Below are 14356 nucleotides of genomic sequence, written 5' to 3'. Positions count from 1 at the left end.
AGTGGAGGCTAACATGCATAGCCCTCAAATGAATGACCTCTCTGGTCCTTAATCAAAAGTTTAATCAAAACAAAAATGATAGAGTAGAGCTGCGATCAAAGCTGCGTAGTTAATTTGTTTTGAAATTTTGCTGCTTTCATTGGTCAGTCATTTGATGGCTATGCATGTTAGCCTCTACTGATGCAAGTTACCTGACTTCACGGTAGAAAGAACCATTAAAGACAATGTCCACAATCTGAAAAAAATAATGTTGTGATTCAAATTCTTCAATAATTTTTTTCATTATTTAGAAAAATAAACTATCAATTTATTGTAGAATCTGTCAACTAAAATAAATTTACAATTTTGTGAGCACTAAAAAAATTACTCTTTAAAAAAATTACTCTTCAATGTGAATTGGAATTTGTCTCTTCATGAAATTTAACATATATACATACAAAATTAATGATATTTAAATAATAAATAAGTAATTTGAATTTATCGTGAGCAGGAAGGTCAAAACAAAAAAACTCAACGTTTTGATAATGCCTCATATCATGTTCACTAACACATTTCTTATAACGAATGAAATCTCAGTTTGTATAAAGAATTTGCGTAATCTCACGGAAAAAGTTATATATATAAGGACAATTAAATGGTAGAAAATAAAAAAAAAAACAATAAATTAATACTCTAATAATAATAAATAATCTCTAAAGGATCAAGAAGGCACGTAGCTATTCAAACTAGGATATAACAGGATCGACGTGAAAAGGATTTGATACCTCAAAACTTCAAGGGTAAGATTGTGTGTGGGAAAGATTATTGGTAATAAAAAAGCTGTCACCTAGTTTTTTTGTAATGGAGTTTTAGTGTCAGTTTCATTTGGTACTGCTTAAGAATTTAAGTGTTTGTTATGATTGGATTATTTACAGGTTAGAATAAATACTTATTTTTGCTCAATCTAATACCAAATCAAACTTCCTCTTAAGCTTTTCAATTATTGTCATAATATTTTTAGCTTGATGATATCTTTCCTCGTCTTTTGGAACCACTGCTATCTCTTCCTTATCTTCTGACATTGCCTTTTTCTCAAGATTTTTTAACTCTTCTTTTGCACTTGTCCATTTATTTGTAAGCTGCACTTCGATTCTTGTGACTAACTTTTCAAATTGACTTGAAGCACTACTTTTTAACTTGTCATACTCCAAAGCCAAACTGGGATCATTCAGTACTTTTGAAATTAATGTTGACGTTGAATACTTTTGTCTCCGGATGAATGTTGCTGAATGAAAAAGTGAAAGCTTGTTACTCAAACTGTGGCACTTCTTAAACAAAAAGTGACGTTTAAAAAATAATCACAAATTTTTCTTCAATTGCCTCTTACTTGCCTCCTACAACGAAAAAAAGGTCTAGTTGGAAATACAAACCAATTTGTTCATCTTCAGCCTTTGAATTGGGTTCTTCAATGTTTGTCACTGACACATTAGGGACTACAATGAAAAGAAATTATTTCTAAGGTGAATCAAACAAACCTATACAATTTTTTGACCAAATCCTAATATTGTCTTGTTTATTTTAACCAATTTTCAATATATGTTGTGGTAGACACTCAAATATATGAAAATTAATATTTATACAAACCTAATGCTAATGGTGTTTGTCCACACTCAGGTTCAGACTTTGATGTATCATCATTTGTATTGGACTCATCAGCAGTAGAGACAACTAAAAATCAAGAATTTTATATAAGAAACAAAGTCTTATTGACAAAAGAAAGAATGGCTAATTTGGAAATATTTGAGTTTTTACTTACCAATATCCATTGACTCTTCAATTTCATTCGACATTGACTCTTCAATTTCATTCGACAATGACTCTTCAATTTCCTCATTTGTTGAAATCATAGAAGTTGAAATAGGTGCTATAAAAGTATGAATTTATGTTAACTACCCTGAGGTTTGGAATCTGTAACTTAATTAAATTTGAGCTTACCATTTCTTTGTGTATTTTTGTTTTATCTGTACTAAAAGTCTAATTCTGAATGAGGCCCCCCCCCCGACATTATAGATTTTGGGCTGGGAGTTACGTGACCAATATTGCTTGTAGTTGAGTGTGAATAGGTTGAAAAAGAAAGTGCCAGTGGTATTTCTCAAAAGGGCTTTTGATGCGTTCAGATAATCCCCGCCTGGCTAGCTAGGGTCTTCATTTTTAAAGAGTGAGAATATGTCTATACTCACGCATATGACTAATGGATGGACAGACTTTCTTTGGTTGTGAGGGTCCTGGAGTGCTTTGTAGGATTTGTGTTGTGCTGTGAAGGTTGTCCAGGATGTTTTCGTTAATTGATGTGTCAACTGATAGAAAAAAGGAATTAAATGTTAAGATTTTATTAGCTATTAATATAAAATCAATCATAAATTTCTAATCAGAAAGAATTCCCATTTAACAAAAAAAAAGAATTACTTACGCATTTTCTTGATAGGTGTTTTTGGATCACAAGGAGTCGAAAAGATTGAAGACGGCTTGTTTTCTAAAGAAGAAAGAATCTTTGTAAATAAAACCAGTTTCTTATCTGGTGTCTCAAAAACATAAAACAGATTATAGCTTTATTTCTTTTTTGCTTCTTACAGATTGATTCTACTGAAAAAAGTATAATTAAAAAAGTGTAATTCATACAACAAATAAAAATCAACCGTAAAGTTTTCTACTGTTTTGCCATTTTATTTTAATGCTAAATTTAGGCTCTGGGCTGTTATTCGAACCTTGAGTTGTTCTAATTTCTTACCGTTTAAGTTTGGGCTGTCCAAAACCATATTTGCAATAGCTGTCGCCGGTGTAATGTTCAGATCTATTGCTGTGGGCACCTCAATACCTGTCACTTTTCTTTTTGACGCTGCAAAGGGAATGAATAGAAATTTTAATACTTATCCTTACCTTCTGTTTTCTAGAACAAAACAAGGAAATATAATGCTATATTTATAGTAGAATTGTTTGTTAACGTTGACATACAATGAAGGTGGTTCACATAAAATGGACTGTTTAAAAAATGTGCTATGTGCTATTTACCTCTTCGTGTACTCTTGATCAATTTAAGGCTACTCAAATCCCTTATTTCCCCTTCCTCGTTGATTTTGACTGCGTGGCAAGGGATCTTGTCTGAATCATTTTCCAGGAGGTCATTCCAGATGTCTTGGACACGCTTCAACTCCTTTGCCAATGTGAAGGACCTGAAATGACTCATTTTGAAATTTCTTAAATTCGGTTTCAGATCACAAAGGACGATTCCATCTTTGCGTTCGACCCAGTTGTTTTGGATTGACAAGAAGTCTGCAATGGACTCGCAATGTGCCTGCCAAACATACGGGTAAGCATTGATTATTGCTGCGTCGCAGGAAATTTGGTTGACGGTCACTGTCATGTTCTTTTTCTGTTTTGTTTTTGTTTTGATAGCGATCCGGGGGTTTACACTCGGGCTGCCCAAATGAAAATGTATTTACGCAATTTGATTCGCTAAAAGAAGTTTTGATGACGTCAATCATCGCGATCTGATTGGCTGATGCAACATTTTTTCGCGCGCGTTTTACAAGTCACGTTTTCGACTGACATCTGAAACATTTCGAAGAAAACTCTTGAACTGGTGGGTCACAAGAAAAATGGAAAAGAAGTCCTGCAGAAAAGCTCGATTTTCCTACAAATTTTTACACGAATCCTCTACAGCAACAGACCATGAAATCATTCATGAGTTGAGGAGAAAAAGAAGCAAGAAAGATGTATATCAAGCTGAAGAAGTGCTAGCCGAAAAGAAGGTAGGTTTATTCTGTATATTTATGGGATGTTTACTCTTTCCCCTCCCCCACTTTTTTTGTGTAAAGTTCTCTTCTCTTTGTGAGAGGAGGTTATTATTAAATTCTCGGAAATTTCCAGAAAGTTTTCTGGTGTACGTGAATCGGATTAGAAAAAATTAGACATTGTTATGAAAGTTAGCTTTTGTTTGTGTGCTTTTGTTTATGTCTCATTCATGAATAGAAAAATTATTTTTACTTTGATTCTTTTTAAAGAGTTTGGTTTTTTGTTTTTCAAACAGATTGGAAAAAGAACCCACTACCTAGTTAAATGGCATGGCTGGGGAAGCGAAACATCGACATGGGAACCTGTGGAGAACATCTTGGACCAAAGACTTTTGGATCTCTGGGAAAAACCAATGCCAGATATCAGGCAAGTATCTTTCCATGTTGAGAGGTTGCTCTCTTGCATTGAGGCTGCTCTCAAAAATAGGCTGAAAAGTGAAAGGCAGATAGACTTTCCTATTGCCATTTACAGATTCCTATTTAACGGGAGAGGAGAGGATAAACCAAGGGGTGTTAAAGTTTTACAGAAAAAGGACTTTGACCGCCGTTGGTTTCCTAAAGATTGGTATGTCAGCCTTATAAATGAGAGAGGAACTAAGAGAGTGATTACATTTCCTGTTATCGTGCGTTCAGTTTTATCCAAATCACCCAAACTTTTCTATAAGAACAAATTTGATGTGATTGTGGATAAAAAACCACGCTTGATACAGAGAATGAAAATCAGTTTTTTCAAAGAAACTTATAATAGCTAATTCTAAATTTGTACATTTGATAGGGTTATTTTTTCAGAATACATTTCACAAAATCACTTGCACGTTTTGCAGTGAATGTGTGGAGTTATGCAAGTTATCAAAAAAGGAAAAGCTAGCCCTCTATGTATTATTTTTGGCCAAGGATTTTTCACAATCCCTCTCTCCCTTAGAAACAGTACCGAGTTTATGTATGTGTGTTTTTCAGCGACGGAGACGGTAAGGTTCTAATTTAACTAGATCACGACCAACTGAGGACGACAATAAATCAGCACTTTTACCGTCCTCGATTTTGCGGGGCAGAATTGCGGGTTATTCCAAATCGCTTCAGTCACTTTACCGTCCTCAAAAGTGCAAATACATAAACTCGGTAGTGACTTGGTTGGTAAGGAATTATTGATCTCTTTGTCATCTCTTTTCTATTTTTATGTTTTGGCACGAGTACGAAAATGGATTTGAACGAGAAACATGTACAAAAATGGATTTGAACGAGAAACGTGTACGAAAATGGACTTAAACGCGAAACATTTACGAAAATGGATTTGAACGAGAAACATGTACGAAAATGGATTTGAACGAGAAACATGTACGAAAATGGATTTGAACGAGAAACGTGTACGAAAATGGACTTAAACGTGAAACATTTACGAAAATGGATTAGAACGTGAAACGTGTACGAAAATGGATTAGAACGTGAAACGTGTACGAAAATGGACTTGAACGAGAAGCGTGTACAAAAATGGACTTGAACGAGAAGCGTGTACGAAAATGGACTTGAACAAGAAACATATACGAAAATGGACTTGAAAGAACAATTCTCCTATTTACAGTGGTATGTATAAAAGCATTATTCATAAAAAAATCAGTCTTCGTGTTTTGTGTACTTTCTTCTTTGCCTCCCATACCCCGAGATATTCAATTTATTACATCGCTTCTCCAATCTCAGCAAATTTGCACATGCATCTTTCTTGTTCAATTTGCGGTGGTAAAACTGCCTCATTGTATCATTCTTTTTCTCGACACCTATGTATAAAAAAGATTTGTCAAATATAATAGGATTAGACTTTAAAATGAACTGAATAAACCATAACCAGCATCCAGAAAAAACAAACTCAATATTATCTGTATTATCAGAATGAAATGTTCCGTACATACCTTGACCACTAAAGATTTTGAGGGAGCCCCATTTTCTGATGATATCGCCAACATGTTTCGCCATAATATGTATATATGGCGTGACAGGATTTGCCCAATCGTAACCACATCCGTTCATTCTTTTCAATAAATTGATCCAAGCTTTGGCCTTTAGGAAAAATAAATGATTTGTCATGAATTTACTCTCTTATGTCAATGATGTGAATACAGTCGTATATCATGGGACCGACTGTATTCACTTCATTGAATAATTTGGTCCATAATTTTGAAAAATAAATAAGACTAAGACAGCAATAAAAGTTTTCTAACTGTGCAATTTTTCTCTTGTATGTAGGTTATTGAAACACTTACATCACACTCGTATTGTTGGATTTCTTCTTCTGTGAAGCTGTCCTGTCCAATTGTTTTGTACAACAAGCTGAATTTCTATGATTAAAACAAGTAAGAAAGTTACGAACTTTGCAAATTTTCTTAGGTGTTCATCTTTTGCTCTCATCCAATGATTTTTTAAAACATTACAACTAGAGTTTCATTCTTATTGGATAATGCCTAACAAAATATATTTACATTCCATAAAACTCTAGTTGTTTCAGCTTCTTCTTTTGATAGAAATTCCTCGAAATACTGCGGCAATTTTGCTAACAGCTTTTTCTTGTCTGGGCCCATCAGACTGGTCCATTCGATCTTCTTGCTTGTTTTACACTCCACATTGTCTTGCAAAGTCCAACAATCTCTCTTCGTGTTCAGTGCTTGAAGTTTTCTGCGAAGAGAAAGTTTAAATCTAAGCAATGTCATGATAAATTGAACATAGGGCTTGGATTGATACATACACAGGCACACTAGCTAGTAAATTATTTTATCAATGTAGTCAACATTACCTCATCTTTATCAATAACGGAATGGATGAGGCCATCCTCCAGTCTGTCAGTTATCCTGAGTAATAGATGCAACTCATCAATGACGTAGTTCTCCAGGGGGATACTCTCGTTGAAAATTGGGTCGTCTTGGCATCCGGGCTGTCTCTTCCAATTTTTTCCCATCTGCCTCTTTTTGCCTTTTTTTTCAGGGTCTTGTCTGAAATATAAATAGATACAAAACTAAATCTCTCCCGCCTCATCTGTTGAACTAGCCCTTTAGTCCTTTCCTCTTACACCATATGTAGTTCTAGTTGGAAAAGGGACAAAAAAGGAGGCCTTTCAAGCAAAGACTGCAGAATTTAATTTCAGTACCTGTCTTTCTTAGAGATGTCACAATAAATGCAAGCGTTGTTGGATGTTGCTGCTTTCATACCCAATACCAACAAAAGGAACTACAAGGTAAGAAAAACATAAGGTGAAATCATTGAAAGCGAAGCCAGTTCAATTTTTCTTATCTGATTAAATTAACTTATCAAACCATTAAAATCATTACTATAGAAGGGTCTTTATACCTTGTAGTCTCCTCCAACCAAAACAGTTGTGTTAAATGATTGATCAAAGGCCAATAAAGATTTCTCTTCATGAAGTTGATTCACTTCAGTTATTGTGGTTTTGAAACTCTCTTTCAATGATTCGTATGATTCCTCAACCTTTGCCAGAGCAATTGCAGTGTTACCTGGTAAAAATCGAGAATATGAAAAACCAATTAGATAGATGTTATACGAAAGGATACATGCCTTTGAAAGGATTAATTTTCGTATGATTTAAACACTCACCTGAGCTCGTGAAATACGATTTAGTTTCTTCTAAAATTGCGTAGGATAAAACAATAAGGTTGGCCGTCCTAGTCAATTTGGTCCCGTCTCCACTGATTTTGATCTTTAAAATAAAGAGGAAATTTCCAGATTAATCGTCCACCCAGGGAAAGGGGGTACTAAGGCAAAATGAGTACGTTAAGGGCTTTCTGTACTGAATAAATGAGCTAACGATAAGACATGCGATATTACTAAATAACAAATAGTGATGTCCGTACCAACACATCGTCGCTTCCTAGTGACGCCAATCTCCGGTCCTGTTTCAATTCTTCTATCAGTGACGTCGCAGCATAATTGCTTCCTGATTCATCTTCAATGTTAAATGAATCGTTGATCCTTTTCTGGGTTGACTTTAGCGTATGGGTCCGTGGCAAGTCTGTTGCGATTTGACTGATCTCATGGTACGCCTCCAGTGAGACGTGGTGTGTATCCAAAATAAATATCAATGCCTTTTTCTTTTCTTCCTCAGACAATTGCGAACCTACATCAAAAAAGAAGTAGCAAATTTTGAAACAAACAACGTTGACGATTGACGAGCCCATTAGATGGGCCAAACCTTGAAAGTACTTAATCTTCACCTCTCGTCCAAGAAATGGTGTCCTCTGAATCTTCATCTGACGTGTCGTTTTCCGTTTGCGAATTTTCATCAGACGAAAGCTGAGTTGTCGATTGTGTGGGCGTGGGTTCATCCAACAATTGTGATGTGGATTCGTTTTCGTTTGACGATTGCGTTTCTTGTGAATCTAGATATTTAGTATAGTTTATAATTGTTTAGAGACTATTTTCTACAAAGCTAAACCATGCCCTTTTCTTCGTTACGAAACAATCATTAAAAGTGGGTTTAATTGCTTGGAGAGAAAGCCTTAAAATTAAAAGTTGTATGATTATAGACTAAAACCAGGAAGGGACTTTCTTCAGATTAGAGGAATCTCAAAGGACAGGGGGCTGGAAAAAGTCGAACAATTACGTAACAAGGGTCATTTATAGAGCCATCTACGGAGCCTGAAAGGGCATACCTTGTCTAAATTTTATACTGATTTTCTCCTCGTTTTTTGGTGTGACGATGGTCAATGTTTTCGGCTCTACCCCAGCATCTTGTGCGATTTTTCTACACTTGTCCCTTAAAATGAAAGAAACTGAAGAATTTACTGTAGATCCTTTTTTCATCATTTTCGTCATTTTAGATATATTTTTTATCAGGGTAATTTATTTTATCAATATAGATTTCCGAATTTGCCCTGTGATTATCAATCATGTTTTGCGGATCAGTTTAAAATAAATGGGATGGGATGAAAACTCACTTTAATTCTGCTACACGGCGAAATTTCTGTCTTTCTCCCAATTCCTCAAACCCTTTCTTTCTTTTCTTGGTGGTTGGTGTATCCTGTGTTGCGAAAAGTAAATTTCACCAGTTGTTCGCAATTTATATTATGACCTAATTTTTTTTTTAAACCGTTTGGAACGAAAAATACACACGTAGTATTTTATCTAAACTTGCATGAATTTTATCTATATAGTATTTGTTCCGGACACGCTGTATAATTTGTTTTTTGTTTTATTAATACATCCCAGAAAAGGAAATCAAACCTCTCTATCAAATTAATTCTTATCCTCTCATGTCGATAATCCAGGCGAAACTTTTCTAAAAACGTTATGATATAGTTTACCTTGGGCGAAGGGGTGTCCAATCGTACAGCTTTCTCCGTCAGCCCAAACGAGTGCCATTTTTCTCTGATTTGATATCTTTGTTTAGAATTCTTCCCCTTCAATTTTTGTTTAATTAACCTCCCAGTTTGACTCACTGATTTGTACATATTGTTAGTGACTTTGATCACCCAACCGTTGGCCAAAATTTGTCTATTCAGGAAATCCGCTGCCTCCTTAAAACTTTTCTCCCCAACCACTTCCACAAGATCTCCCCTCAATTCTAGCTTATCTTCTGTATTTAATTTTTGTGAGCCTGTGACACAGTTAACCGAATTGATGTAGGCCATTTTTCTTATAAAAAAATGTCTGAGTTGGGCTTTCTTGTGTTATTGTGACGCCCTGTCTAATTCCTGGGATTTGTTTTTGTAAATACCTAGGATACTGACGTCACGTTCGAATTACTCGAAGTTGAGGCCTCAAAATCAAGGGTTTTTTAATGAATTGAGCCAAAATAAATTGCAGAATATTTTTCTCTGACCTTTTCTGCCTCGGAAAATATTTTTGGACCATTCGGCAAATTACACTATTGGTCAAAAACGTTCTATTCAAAAATGTAAACAAAACACGGGCACGGCTGTAGGAGGGAGGTTGGTGATCTTCAACCCTAAAAATCATTAATTTCTCCAACGAAACACCTATGATTATTATACATCGATGGAAAGACAAAAGATTAAAGCTTCCAAAAATGTTTTTGGAGTTTTGTCAAAATAAACGGTTTATTTTTCATTTGTACAAGAAAAGATACCTTATTTTCGAATTTTATTAAAAATGGTCGTCAGAAAAAGGCTGTAAAAGTGTTGAAGAAGTTGGAGTTTCGACAAAAAAAATAGGATACAGTATCTTTGATAATTGATCTTTCAGGACCTTTTTATTTTTTTCAAAAAAATTAAATATTGCAAAAGATATGTACAAAGAATGACAGCCATAATAATTAAAAAAAGACTACTTCACGCTTTTCGTCAAAAAACGTCAAACATTACCCCCGGATTTTCGAATGTAAACATTCGATTGACAGCAATGCAACGTTAAATTTCCTGCGACGGGGGGGATGACGGTTTCGCATCGTTTTTTTGGCTTGACATTGACTTTACTGACGATTGACTTGCATTTTCTCTCTCTTTTATTCATCAGCTTTTCCTCCGTTAACTCCTCACGGACTTGGATCCGAAGAAAACCGTTGGCGAGAACGTTATCAGGATGATCAGTGCAAACTTCTTCAGAATTGTGAACATCCTTTCCTCGTCTTCGGCGTTAATTGATGGCATGGGAAACAAACGGAAATGTAGCGGTGCGTGTAGGAGCGAATGGAAATACTGGCCGAAAAACTTTTGTGAAGTTAACTTTTTAGGACGAAGAAAAGAATCAATTAAAGTAATGGCGTGAATGAAGACGAGATTTGAGAATCGAAAAATTAGTTGGGGTGTCCGCTCACGTGAATAGCAGATCTCTTGAATTTCACACATGGTCTCAAATAGCACCATGAATTTATCATCGAGCTTAAGACGCATCATCGATGTTAGCTCTAGCAACGCTTTACGATAGTCACATCCTCGTTTGACCTGCTTATCACCAAATGCTGCGTCGAGGGCTTTTTCAAAATACTTTTTGTCTGCTTTCTTCATGTGTTGTGGTAACTCCTCGAAAAGGTTCCTGAGATGCCCCGTAATGGTGTGAAGGGGCTCGACACCAATAACTTCATAGTCGCCTAAACCGATCTCTTCATCGTTAAGCCTTGTCCGAGGAGCTTCATGAAGGAGTGCTGGCAGCCGATGACAACCTGCTAGTTCATCTTCAAGATACTGTTTCAGGTCTTTCACTGGTTCTGCTTCCAGCCATCCCTTGACCTCTCGATTATTCAGATCAGCCACAACTTGGTGCTTACGTAAGGCAGAAACGTAATCGAAGGCACCCTCTTCGGTGAGCTGCTGTCCGATGACGCTCTGCTGGACCTTTTTGCATTTGTCTTCCAATGTCGTGAATTTAGCGCAGAGGGCTTGCTGTAAACTAAAGCTCACGCCATTGAATTTTAGATTACAAAGCCAACAAAAATGATGGCGGCCCTTTTTGTGACCACTTTCTAGTTGGCAAGCAGGGGTATCTCCTGAAAAATCAAAGCGACTTATTATTAGGCACGACTCGAAAGTGAACATATAACCCTCTACTATTTGACTAGACTTTCCTATAATTATGGCTCAGAGATGTTCGTTGATTGTTCCCACTTCTTAGATTTTAACATAACATTTATATTAAAAATATAGAATAAAGTGATATCCAATTTAATATCATGTTATAGTTTTACGCCGTGTAAATAGCTTTTTTATACATACATGTAACATAACATACCCTTAAAAATTCTGAGTGAATCGTGAATCTCACACCCGTCAACTTTTATCGGCGTCTTTTTCATTTCCTTGAGGTCTTCTAGCCTTGTGCTGCTGTACATGAGCTGTTGGTCATTGCTAGGGCAGCGGGCCAGAATGTAAGTCTCAGGGGCTTCGACTTTTTCAGCAATGTCAACCAAGATACCTAAAAAAGGCAATTTGGACTTTATGGATTTTTTATAATTTGTGCTAATTAACGTAATAACTATTTGATGTATTTTTTGTTATTTCGTAGTGCAATTAAAACGTATTTTGTTTTGACATAATTTCATACCTGTTTTCTGTAAATATTCGTCGCTTGTGTAAAACAGGGCTTCATACAAGGAGTTGATTAAGACTAAAAAGTGAGAGGCGTTCGAAATTGCGGAGGCGTCATGCCAACATGCGAACATTCTCTTTCGATTTAGTTCTTTCAGTTCTTCCCGTGTTGTATTTTCATCAATACAAAGTCTCCTACATTCAATCTGCAAGTCTTCGGCAGAAGCGGTTTCATAGAACTTGTCCGGCAGAAGACGCATGTATGGCTTTAACTTTTTCATTAGCTTTTCACGGAGCCTTTGAAATGGAAATTTTCGACCTAGAAATTAATGCAAAACGAAAATACCTTGTTAAAATGTATAATATACATTACATATTAAGTGGGTAACAGTGCAGCAAAAAAATCGATGATATTCGTACCCTTATATTAAATTTTTTCAAATTTTCAACCCTTTTATCTAGAGACTTTTATGGAATTAAGTTTTAAAATACCTTCAGTTTCGAATACTTCGATCTGTGGATCGCCATTTTCATCGATAATTGTCCTTTCGAACGCTTGGGGAACTATCAACTCTCCAACTTCATACTTTCCCTAAATGTAAAAAAAAATCTTACTAAAGGTTTTCTTTTGAGATTGAAACTGATCCTACAGTCTTTGAGGTCGAATCTAGTGGAATCTAACTCCACTGCACGAAATAATGAAAAAGATTACCTCCGTAGTTCCCTTTTTAATCTCCTCTTTTATCTTCATGCTCGAATCTTCACATGGTAGAGAAATAGTTGGATTGTCTTTAAGTCTAAAGGAGAAAATAATCAATCCATAACAAAGGTTTTTGTCATGAATAAAGACAGACAAACAAACCTAAGCTAGAGATCACTGCAAATGAAAAGTCAAGAAAAAATTGTAACAAATGTCTATTTAGGCCAAAATAGGCCGTGTTATAATAAAAAAAATTTCCGAAACTGTGAACTGCGAAATTTAATTCCGCTAAAATTTGTTCCCTTTAAATTAGACAGTTTCTTCTAAAAAGTTAGTTGTCTCAGCTGAAATTTAAATTTAGTGTAAATTTCTCTTTTTCAATTACTTTAGACTGCTTAACACTTACTTTCGCTTTGCCTTTCTGTAGCGTTCCCCGCTGTTCTTTGGTCTTAAGCTTTCCAGTTTTTCTTTGTCCACTTTATCTTTAAGTGTTTCGTAAAGAATTTGCCCACCGTTCTTAGGAATCGTTCCACTCTGATGAGTTAAACCAAATTCTTCGGCTAGTTTCTTGAATGATAGAATTTGTCCCGCGTTCAACATTTCATTTACCTGAAAAGCAGTAATCACTTAATATCGGAAGCGGGGATGCCGTGAACAAAGAATTATCAGAGAAACAGGATAATTGATAAAAAAAGGTTCATAAAGTAGCATTTGAAAAAGCCCTTCTTTAGGTTAAAGTTTTAATTCCCGGTGTTAAAATTCAATTTTGCATCTTATAACTTAAAACTTCATAACGTCATATATAATTGTCAATGAAATAAACGAATCTGCGGACATAGCCAGAACATGAGAAATCGGCAAATACCAGTGCAGCAATAGCATACCTTATTTACACATGCATCAAGATCATTTAAAACATAATTCTGAATGTTTCCCACGCTGTTATGCTTCTTCTGCTGACCCGATTTTACCAACTCTCTCTTTTTGTCCGTGCGTTCTTTTGTCTCTGCACTAGTTTCGTGGGATCGGATCATTCTCATTTCATCGTGACTTGTGAATGACGTAGTTGTTCCCAATACCCTGAAATAAGACATTTCAGTTCACTCAAATACTATTTTCTTTCCCATTTTAACTGAATTATAGGTTGTAGTCTGAAAATTTAGACCCAGATTGTAATATAAATCATATAGTATTTAAATTTGGAGGAAACTTATCTTCTTCTTTTTTACCAAATATTATGGCCAGCTTTGCAGATAAGAGGATAATTTTTTGGTGGTAGGGCGGAAGTGGGAAAGGCGAGCTTCCAAAAAGGGATTATCTAATCTGCTTTTTCGCATGGACTTTTTCAGCGAATCGAAGGTCTAAAAAGAATTTCTATTCTATAACCAGATATTAGAAACTTAATGGAAAGTTCGAGTTGACGGTATGGAGGGAAGGTGAGCTCCCATAAAGGTTTTATCGATCTAGAGAGCAAGATAGTGGTCAGTTTATATGATCGTGGGCACTTTATTGTCGAATTATTCCGAGAATTCGCCCGCAAGGTTAGAAAATCCCGTTGTGCGATCTGTATCAAAGTATGAGCGTGTTTAGATTTTCTTTAGGCGCTAAAATGTCGGATTCCGAGAATTTGCGCGCAAGGTTAGGAAAATCATCCCTTGTGCAATCTGTATCAAAATATGTGCGTGTCTAGATTTTCTTTGGGCGCTAAAATGTCGGATTCTGAGAATTTGCGCGCAAGGTTAGAAAATCACCTCTTGTGCGATCTGTACAAAAATATGAGCGTGTTTGGATTTTCTTTGGGCGCTAGAATGTCGGATTCTGAGAATTTGCGCGCAAGGTTAGAA

General features: G+C 35.7%; 1 protein-coding gene across 1 annotated transcript; it reads right to left on the bottom strand.

The window, feature by feature from the left end:
- Positions 1 to 938: 938 nt before the first annotated feature.
- Positions 939 to 2508, bottom strand: LOC136819370 (uncharacterized). Its single transcript, XM_067075606.1, has 6 exons — positions 2450 to 2508; positions 2220 to 2336; positions 1796 to 1903; positions 1624 to 1707; positions 1410 to 1472; positions 939 to 1264 (listed from the first exon to the last, which is right to left on the bottom strand). The coding sequence occupies exons 1-6, from the start codon at positions 2451 to 2453 to the stop codon at positions 939 to 941; spliced, it is 702 nt and encodes a 233-aa protein (XP_066931707.1). The 5' UTR covers positions 2454 to 2508.
- Between the last annotated feature and the right edge of the window lie 11848 nt (positions 2509 to 14356).

Source organism: Clytia hemisphaerica, unplaced genomic scaffold (genome assembly GCF_902728285.1).
Source record: "Clytia hemisphaerica strain Z4C2 unplaced genomic scaffold, Clytia hemisphaerica genome assembly, whole genome shotgun sequence".
NCBI classification, from domain to species: Eukaryota; Metazoa; Cnidaria; class Hydrozoa; order Leptothecata; family Clytiidae; genus Clytia; species Clytia hemisphaerica.
This window is presented reverse-complemented; position numbering and strand designations above follow the sequence as displayed.

Bases quoted from the DNA above. Each gene is read 5' to 3' on its own strand.
- LOC136819370 (XM_067075606.1), bottom strand. The intron at 1,473-1,623 runs GTTTGTATAAAT...TTTTCATTGTAG, and splicing joins ACAAACACCATTAGCATTAG to TCCCTAATGTGTCAGTGACA. The intron at 1,265-1,409 runs GTTTGTATTTCC...TTTTTCATTCAG, and splicing joins GGCTGAAGATGAACAAATTG to CAACATTCATCCGGAGACAA.